Below are 10,000 nucleotides of genomic sequence, written 5' to 3'. Positions count from 1 at the left end.
TGTGTATAAAATGTCATCCACCTTTTACAGATTAACTCATCTCATACATCAACAGTATATATAGCATGTTTTCTGTTGATACTAAAAGTGTATTATTTACAGTTATGTTGATAACTGACTCCACGCTGGCCCCCTCCCCCCCACACGGGACCAGATGTTCCAAACGTTGGAGGCTAATGAACCCCCGAGAGGACGCACTTTAATTAGTACGACTACTACATTACTTCCTTTGTCTAAGAGTAACTTATTCTAGTATTTCTCACCTGGACCCTTTTCTGTTCAGAGAGTCTGACAACATTATGGGATGGATTCCTACAGAGATAGACCTTTTAGTTAAAGAGTAAGATCCTTTTAGTTTAACATGAAACAGCCCCGAAATCACCATCACCAAACTCCACCAGACTCCATGTAAATAATCAGGACTTTTAGCGTGTATAGAGCCAGCATATCTCCACCAGACTCCATGTAAATAATCAGGACTTTTAGCGTGTATAGAGCCAGCATATCTCCACCAGACTCCATGTAAATAATCAGGACTTTTAGCGTGTATAGAGCCAGCATATCTCCACCAGACTCCATGTAAATAATCAGGACTTTTAGCGTGTATAGAGCCAGCATATTTCCACCAGACTCCATGTAAATAATCAGGACTTTTAGCGTGTATAGAGCCATCATATCTCCACCAGACTCCATGTAAATAATCAGGACTTTTAGCGTGTATAGAGCCAGCATATTTCCACCAGACTCCATGTAAATAATCAGGACTTTTAGCATGTATAGAGCCATCATATCTCCACCAGACTCCATGTAAATAATCAGGACTTTTAGCGTGTATAGAGCCATCATATCTCCACCAGACTCCATGTAAATAATCAGGACTTTTAGCGTGTATAGAGCCAGCATATCTCCACCAGACTCCATGTAAATAATCAGGACTTTTAGCGTGTATAGAGCCAGCATATCTCCACCAGACTCCATGTAAAGACTTTTAGCGTGTATAGAGTGTATAAAGTCCTGATTATTTACATGGAGTCTGTAAAAAGTACTGAGTCTCATGGGTTTTAAAATAAAGCGTCATAATTAAAACACGTCATAATTAAACAAACTGCTGTCTATGTGTTTATTAAGAGGGTTGACTTGTCCCTCCATGTTTTCAGCTTAAAGTAATTTAAGTTCCTTCCATCGCTATGAGAGTTTATTTGAGGTTGGGGCGGAAACATGGCCTGTAGTGTTGACAGGGTAAATATTGACTGCTCAGGTTACTCTAATCAGCCCAAACCAGTCTGAGTCAACACTTCACACACACACACACACACACACACACACACACACACACACACACACACACACACACACACGGGTCAGATTCTGCAAACACTCAAAGTGACCCAACAGCTTCTCTCCAGGAAATGTTATTGTGTCGCTACACATACGGAAAACAATCATTCATTCATTCATTCTTTATTTATACTTGAGAAAATCATTTAGACAAATTAATTACACACGCACAGACACACACACACACAGACACACACAGGAAATGAGAATACAAGGTTTAAACATCCCATAATATGTTTGTCTCTGCAGGCTCGGGGGTTAGGTTGTGGTGCGGCTCTCAGTCTGCGGTGTGTTTATTGTCCTACACACACCTGAACAACATCACAACAGGTAACACACACACACACACACACACACACACACACACACATGCAGACACACACACAAACACACACATGCAGACACACATGCAGAGACAAACACTCACATGCAGACACACACACACAGAAACACACACACACACACATACAGAGACAAACGCATACATAGAGACACACATGCAGACACACACACAGAGACACACATACAGAGACAAACACACACACACACACACAGAGACACACATACAGAGACAAATGCACACACACACACACACACACACACACACACATGCAGACACACACCCACACATTATTTTGTAGCTTTTGATGCTTTTTCAGATTTTTTTCTTTGCCTTTTCTTACAATTTTGTCGTTTAATTTAGATGTTTTGTCACTTTTTCTAAATTGTTGCTTTTGGGGGGGGGGGGGTGACATTCCCTCCACCGTGTAAACTCAGCCCAAAGGGACAGCAGGGTGTGTGTGTTCATGTTACAGCGCCGTGTGAGCGGCGTCTCCTATGACGGTGATGTCATTTACAGACATGCTTCCTCTTCAGATCTTAAATCTGTGGCCTCTCAGTCTCCCAGGTACTGGCTGGTATGTCTTTATCTAATCTGGATCGCTGGTGGGACGTCCCAAGAAGTGCTCCGTCACTGCAAGAGATCTGATCAGACTCGCCCTGTTCTCACTGCTCGGCTTCTGCTTCCCTGAGCCGGTCTGAACCAGGAAAAACTGCTTTTTAACTTTAGTTACAGTGCTGCTCATGAGTTTAGGAATCCACGCTAAAGTTGACTAAAAAGAGGAATAAAAAAATCATCATTTGGAAATTGATCTAAATGCCTTAATTTAAAACAATTTGGAAAAATCCAACCTTTAAGGACACCAATTATATTTGTGAATGAATAATGTATCGTAAATAAATAAATGTTCTTCCTTAAAATACAGGGGGCGTAAGTCAGTCCACCCCTATGTTAGATTCCCATAGAGGCTGGCAGATGTTTCTATCAACTTTTAACCAATCTAATTTGAATTTGTACATGAGATCTCTTCCCAATAAATTATCTGGGTGGCACTTAATCATAATAGCATATTCAAAAGTTGCCTTAGTTGGTGCACAAAAATCGAACAGTGACTGTACTTTAAACATTTCCTGACACGCCAACTGAATTAACATAGCCGCCACTAATCTTGGTAGAAGCTGTCACGGGGAATCCAATGCATTATTTCACAGAATTTCCGTAATTTTTCCATACCAAGTTAATTTATATTGAGGCATGTCTTAACTTTTCATATAGGTGTGTCCACATGGGCGGGACCTTATCTTAAAATCAAATAATAATAATAACTTCTCACTAGCCCCCCTCCTTCTCTCAGTGTGTCTGCTCACTCCAGGCTGTAGGTGGAGGCAGAGCAGCTGGATTCTTTTTAATGACCTGCTTCATGTAGTTCTACTGGAACATAGGATCAGTTTCAGCAGATATGACAGAAAGGTAGTTTTAGAAGTCTTACCTACTGCACCTTTAATGGACGGATAATACACAGAGCAAGTTATTCTGTTTATTCTGTTTCATTTATTTGATTAGGACAATGCACAATAATGAACATTTCTGTAAATGCGCCAGTGTTAGCCAGTCGGCTAATTTTCAACTGTTGTCTTAGTTAACTAGCATGCATGTCTTTATGGTGGGAAGAAACCAGAGCACCGGAGGAAACCCATGCAAGCACAGGGAGAACATGCAAACTCCACACAGAAAGGCCCGGGACGACCTGGGTTCAAACCCAGAACCTTCTTGCTGTGAGGCAGAAGTGCTAACCACTGAGTCACCGTGCTGCCCTAAGTTATTAAGAAATGAGAGTCCAGGACAAACTGTGCCCAGGTTGAGGAGCTGTGAGCTATTCGTGAGTTATTTTTATCTCAACTTCTTTATATTTGGGTGCAAATCATGCTAAGCTGCTGGTTTATTTATAGATAAGTTAATGCAGTTGCTGTTGGTTTTGAATGCAGTTACAGGAACGTATTCTTCTCTTCTCAGCGTGCTAACGTTACATAGGCCTAATAATAGGTCAGAATGAATTACATATCTAATAGGTAGTTACACTTACTGAATTAATTACACATACATGACATAGCTCTTGAATGCCTTTATTCTACCACGGCTATGAACCAATCAGATTGGCTGATTTTAGCTACCTGTTTTATAAGATTTGATAATAATTTGAAGCATCTGGCCATCAGTGATTTCAGGACACAACATCAGTTATATTTTTTACACAGTTGTTATTGTAGTTGTAATTAAAGACATGAATGGGACCAAATTGACAAAGATATTTTCTTACAATAAACCACTTTTGTATCATTCGTGACAATCAAAATGGGTCGCACTTCTTTTTCTAACCTTAAAATGATTGTGTCAATGATATTCTCCTGTTCTCAAAAATCTGGTTTATGATGCCTGTGTGTGTGTGTGTGTGTGTGTGTGTGTTTGTGTGTGTGTGTGTGTGTGTGTGTGTGTGTGTGTGTGTGTGTGTGTGTGTGTGCTTTTTTGTGTGATTTTGGATTGGAGGGTATTTGAAATTCATATATTTAACAGAATCAGCAGAATATAATTCTGAGTTGCATATTTACAGATCTAGCAGAAAATGATAAAACAGATAAGCCAATTTTTACTTTTTTATTTTTTATTGAATCAGATATTTGATGTTATATGGACTGAATGTGGGAGGAAACCGGAGCACCCGGGGTAAACCCAAACATACCGCCACAGTAGACAAGACACAAACTCAGAAAGGCTCAGGCCCGATCACCGAACCCTCTCCTTCTCGCTGTGAGCTCACGCTGTTGACCACTGAGGTGGCGCTGAGAGCTTGAGTCCTGCCCCCCATCTAGGTGGCCCCCTGCTCCATTGGTCTGTATGTGCCTTTAACCCTTGTGTCTTCCTTGGGTCAAATTTAACCCTTTTTCAAAGTTTTTTACATCAGAAATATGGGTTTCTTACAACCAAATTGCCCCAAAATAACATCGATGCATGTAGGTTGTATGGAACCCATATAACCTACATGCATCCATGTTGTTTTATTTAATTTCTCAGCATCAAACTGACCAAACTTTGACATAAACCAGTCTGTGATTCACTCAACATCCTCTGATCTTAACTATTAGTCAAAATAATTAATAATTTATGCTTTTTTTCAAACTCAAAAACTAGTTATGATGTCATATCATTAGGTTTATTGACCATGAATTTAAAAAGAGTTGAAAAAGAGGGACAAAAAAGTTTTAAAAAAGCACATTTTTCAATTTTGACCCAGAATGAAGGTTCATGGACGATGGTGAAGACGACACAAGGGTTAAGGACAGGGACCGGTGGAGGAGACGGTAACCTGGATGTGAGGCAGGACTGGAGCTCTTTACTGCTAATGTGTTTTTTATACTTACTGAATGTGGGAGAAACACTCGGAGCACCCGGAGAAAACCCTAACGCAGCAGACACACCACGTTTCACTTAAATTAGGGATGCACCGAATCCAGGATTGGGCTTCAGATTCGGCCAAATATTTGGCTTTTTGACGGGGTTGGGTTTCTGCCGAACCTTAGAATTTTTTCCCACCGAACCGAAACCTACACTTGCACTCCGCACGCTACGCAGGTCACCGTAATGACGTTGATTACGGGAAGGTGTTTACGTTCAATGCAGTAGGCTGTGAGAAAGTGGACATCGATCTGGTGAGCAGAAAAAGTGTTATTTGGCAGCACTTTCAGTCAAATTCAAGTCCATTCAAGTCCAGCTACATGTTCAATCTGCAATGTCGATTTGTCTAAACAATACACAACATGGCCGCTGTTACAACATTTGGTCTGAGACATCCGAAAGAATACGAGTTGTGCATGAAGGAAAACTTCATGGAAAAAGGAAACTTCAGGTACGTCAAAGGAAGGACAGTCACTGTTTACTTCATTCATGTGTTCACTGTGTTCATGGACTGAGGATGGGAGGAGGAGTCAGCAGAATCTTAACCAGGGGATTCAGGATTCGGCCGAACCCCAAAAATCTGGATTCGGTGCATCCCTAGAGCTAATGTTTTTTTTTAGATTTACTGAATGTGGGAAAACACTCGGAGCACCCGGAGAAAACCCTAACGTAGCAGACACACCACGTTTCACCTAAATACAACCAACCCTGTTTCTACGTCCACAGATGTTGGAGATGGCTTTGCCCACAGCTGAGAAGAAACTGGAGATGGTGCTGAACTTTTTTGGTGGATTCATCAGGTGTTCTTTGACTAAGGAGGCAATACAGTATATCAGTGCTGGTTCCTCTAGATAAATGGAGACCAGCACCTTTTCTGCACCGCCCCACTTCTTACACAAGTCTTGGAGGATGGCCTTGTCGAGGTTTTGAAAGGTCTTCCAGCTCGTATCAAAGTCTACACCCTCGACTTCGGCCCACGTTCTTTCGAACAAACGGCTAATGGTGGCCTCTGAGTTTCCAACTGTCCATCTCACTTTTTCTTTCCTTAAAATTCGCGAAAGCAGCTTCTCTGTGAATAACTTGACGTAAGCTTTTCTAGTAGTATCCCGTGCTGTTGTATCTTGTGTTGGTTCCCTGGGTGTCTCTTCACATACTGAGCGAGATGCTGCAGCAGTTGCCACGGGCTTCTTGACGATCTGGACCTCTGGTAACTGCCGTGTTGCCAGGGACTGATTTTTCAATATGGTGTTTAACACCTTTGCACTGTGGCCGTTGATCTGGGTGTTCAGCCACCACCCCATCAGTCCCAGGAAATTCCAGACTTTGTTTTTGATGTCAGCGTACATGTCACCATGCGAATGAAGAACCATCACGCTACCGCATGACCTCCTTGTCATTGGTTGTGGGATCATCTCGGGCTGCATCCCACGGATGAGGTCCTGGTATAGGATATCCGTAAGTTGCTGTGTGAATAACAGCCTTTTACCGAAGGACACGTTCTTGAACTTGGGAATCACGTTAACCACATCTCCAACTTGTGGTTTTTCACTCTCCGTTGTCTCAAGCAGGGCATCAAACCTCTTTATGGCTTCCTGCATTATCTCCTCACTTTCAATATTGGAGTCCTTGTTAAATTTAGTCCTCAGATCCTCCAGAATGCGATGAAACCATGTTTTGGCCAAGCGCATTGCAAAAAAGGTCTTGACCTTGCTCTCTATTGCTGTTATGAACTCTTTGAGCTTCTCTTGACATGTTGACCCTGCACCCAGACTCTTAATTTGAGTTATCACCCGAGAAATGTCTTCTGCAACATTTCCAATATGCCGGACGCATTCTCGTTGCAGCACCTCAAACTTGGAGTCTGGCACTAAATCCAAAAGAGGAGTAATGGTCACAGTCACCTCCTCTGTGAGTATTTCTTCAACAGCTGTTAATGTTGACATCTCAATAACACTGTCTTCTGATGAGATGTACCCTGGGATTTCTGGTTCCACACTTCTGACTGGTGATTGAGTGCAGCCATCACTTTCTTCTGTCTCATGTAATCTCTGATCTTCAGTTTCTTCTGTCTCATGTAATCTCTGATCTTCAGTTTCTTCTGTCTCATGTAATCTCTGATCTTCAGTTTCTTCTGTCTCATGTAATCTCTGATCTTCAGTTTCTTCTGTCTCATGTAATCTCTGATCTTCAGTTTCTTCTGTCTCATGTAATCTCTGATCTTCAGTTTCTTCTGTCTCATGTAATCTCTGATCTTCAGTTTCTTCTGTCTCATGTAATCTCTGATCTTCAGTTTCTTCTGTCTCATGTAATCTCTGATCTTCAGTTTCTTCTGTCTCATGTAATCTCTGATCTTCAGTTGTCTCCTTACGTCTGGTATGACTTGTTGTCCGCTTACGTGCTTGAGTAAGGCACACCATTTTCACCTTCTCTGGGAAAGCCTTTAACATTTGGAAAGCATGACGAAGCATAGCGTTAAGTCTTTGAGGTTGAGTGACGCGCTGAATAATTCCAGGCTCTCTAGCGGGCGTAGTAGTGGAGAGAGCAGAGTTGACATTTTGTACAACCTCTTTACCTACTAAGCCTGTCAAGCGCTGTGAGCTGACATACTCAACTTGGTCCTCAGCGTTCAGAGCTCCTGCGAAACTCTGATAAAGTGTGTCGCCCAGATTGGACAGAACACGCTCTTCAGACACAAAACAATCCTCAGATGCCAAAACATTTTCGCTCCTAAGAGTTTTTAACCAGACTTTTGACAAGGCTGTTATGATGTCTAATAGCAGGTCAGCCATCATTATTTTTGTGGCATCATCGGGGGTGCAAGACCTCAACGATTCCCGCTGTTCTACTGTTATCCTTACGAAAAAGGATTCAATCAGCGGGCGAATGGTATCTTCTGACACCTCTGGCACTTCTTCTGTCTGTGATTCAGTATCTTCTGCACCATCCGGCATTTCTTCTGTCTCTGAGTCAGTGTCTTCTGCACCTCCGGCACTTCTTCTGTCTCTGAGTCAGTGTCTTCTGCACCCTCCGGCATTTCTTCTGTCTCTGAGTCGGTGTCTTCTGCACCCTCCGGCATTTCTTCTGTCTCTGAGTCGGTGTCTTCTGCACCCTCCGGCATTTCTTCTGTCTGTGATACGGTGTCTTCTGCACCCTCTGGCACTTCTGTCTGTGCTGATACGGTATCTTCTGAAAACTCCGCCATTTCTTCTGTCTGTGATGTTTCTGTGGTAGACATGATAATTGTAAAATCCAACTGTGTTGGCCTTTGTTCCGTGACTGTTAATGTACCAGCACTGCTGTGTAAAAGAAGTATGCTATCTTGTGTGCCAAGGACTCTTTGCGGTGTAATGGAAAGAGGTATTAAGTAGCCTACAGAGGTTTGATAATCGTTTTGTGAGAACAAGTATAAGTGACAACCTTGGTCCAGCTCTAATGATTAGAAATGGAATGGATTTCCTTTCTGGAGTCCTATATATAAAGAAATGTGTATGACATCACAAAGATCAAGGATCAAAGCCATTTAGAATCTTCTGATATCAGAGATCAAAATTCCACCCACCCAACAACAACAGCAACTGTTGCTAGGCAACATCAGCAAACACAATGTGGCAGGTTTGTAAAACTGGCAACATTCCGATGTGGATTTTTAAAAACCAACTCCCAACAGCTGATAAAAACTATCCCGGCTGTTGTTGGGATTGTCATCTACAGGGCAGACACACACACAGAGAGACACACACACACAGACAGACACAGACATACAACACACACACACACACACACACACATACACACACAGAGAGACACACACAGAGACACACACACACACACACACACAGACATACACACACAGACACACAATAATAACAAAAATGTTGTGATGGGTTTGCTGGCTGTGCCTGTATCATGACGATGAGTCCGTTAACGTTACCGGGGGGATTTGAATAGCGACAGACGGCAACAGTTGTCAGTGTGTGAACGTTTGACTAACCAACAGAATAGACCACAGACATGGTTTAAAAACGGTGGAGCAGCAAAGCCAAGGGATTCAAAAGGACAAGGACAGATGAGACAGTAGCTAAGTTTCCATCCACTTGTCAATTGAATTATCTGAAGTTTGGTAAAGAAACTCACGTGAATAAAGCTGAGTGTGAAAGTGTGTTTCCATCCAACAGCTTTAAAGTGAATAAAAACCTGTTGCGTTATGACGTCACGTGCTGTTTTGCGATTAAATTGGTACATCGAATTGATTTGAGACATTTAAAAGGTGTTTCTGTTCATTTTCGCACTGAATCGCACAAGATCACAAGTTTTGCTAGACAGAAGTTGTAGTTGTTAATATTAGAAGCCGAGGAAGCTCCGATGGGCCTTTGGCCGAGGATCTGATCCAGCTCATCAAAAAGGTGGAACTTGCCTTTTATTTTCACTCCAGCACCGCAGAGACCTTAGTGGTCTCCTAATACTGTATCTGAAGTCTCTTTTATATAGACCTTAGTGGTCCCTAATACTGTATCTGAAGTCTCTTTTATATAGACCTTAGTGGTCCCCTAATACTGTATCTGAAGTCTCTTTTATATAGACCTTAGTGGTCCCCTAATACTGTATCTGAAGTCTCTTTTATATAGACCTTAGTGGTCCCCTAATACTGTATCTGAAGTCTCTTTTATATAGACCTTAGTGGTCCCCTAATATTGTATCTGAAGTCTCTTTTATATAGATCTTAGTGGTCCCTAATACTGTATCTGAAGTCTCTTTTATATAGACCTTAGTGGTCCCTAATACTGTATCTGAAGTCTCTTTTATATAGACCTTAGTGGTCCCCTAATACTGTATCTGAAGTCTCTTTTATATAGACCTTAGTGGTCCCCTAAT

At 41.9% G+C, this 10,000-nt stretch overlaps 1 protein-coding gene across 1 annotated transcript in view; it reads left to right on the top strand.

Moving 5' to 3' along the window:
• nipal4 (NIPA like domain containing 4) overlaps positions 1-10,000 on the top strand; it is a 20,317-nt gene that overhangs the window by 2,215 nt on the left and 8,102 nt on the right. The window contains exon 2 of the mRNA XM_039777785.1: positions 1,588-1,668. Within this exon, the coding sequence (XP_039633719.1) occupies positions 1,588-1,668 (81 nt within the window). The remainder of the gene's footprint in view (positions 1-1,587; positions 1,669-10,000) is intronic.

Source organism: Perca fluviatilis, chromosome 16 (assembly GCF_010015445.1).
Source record: "Perca fluviatilis chromosome 16, GENO_Pfluv_1.0, whole genome shotgun sequence".
Lineage (NCBI taxonomy): Eukaryota > Metazoa > Chordata > Actinopteri > Perciformes > Percidae > Perca > Perca fluviatilis.
The sequence above is the reverse complement of the archived record's forward strand: the minus strand, read 5'-3'. Positions and strand labels throughout refer to the sequence as shown.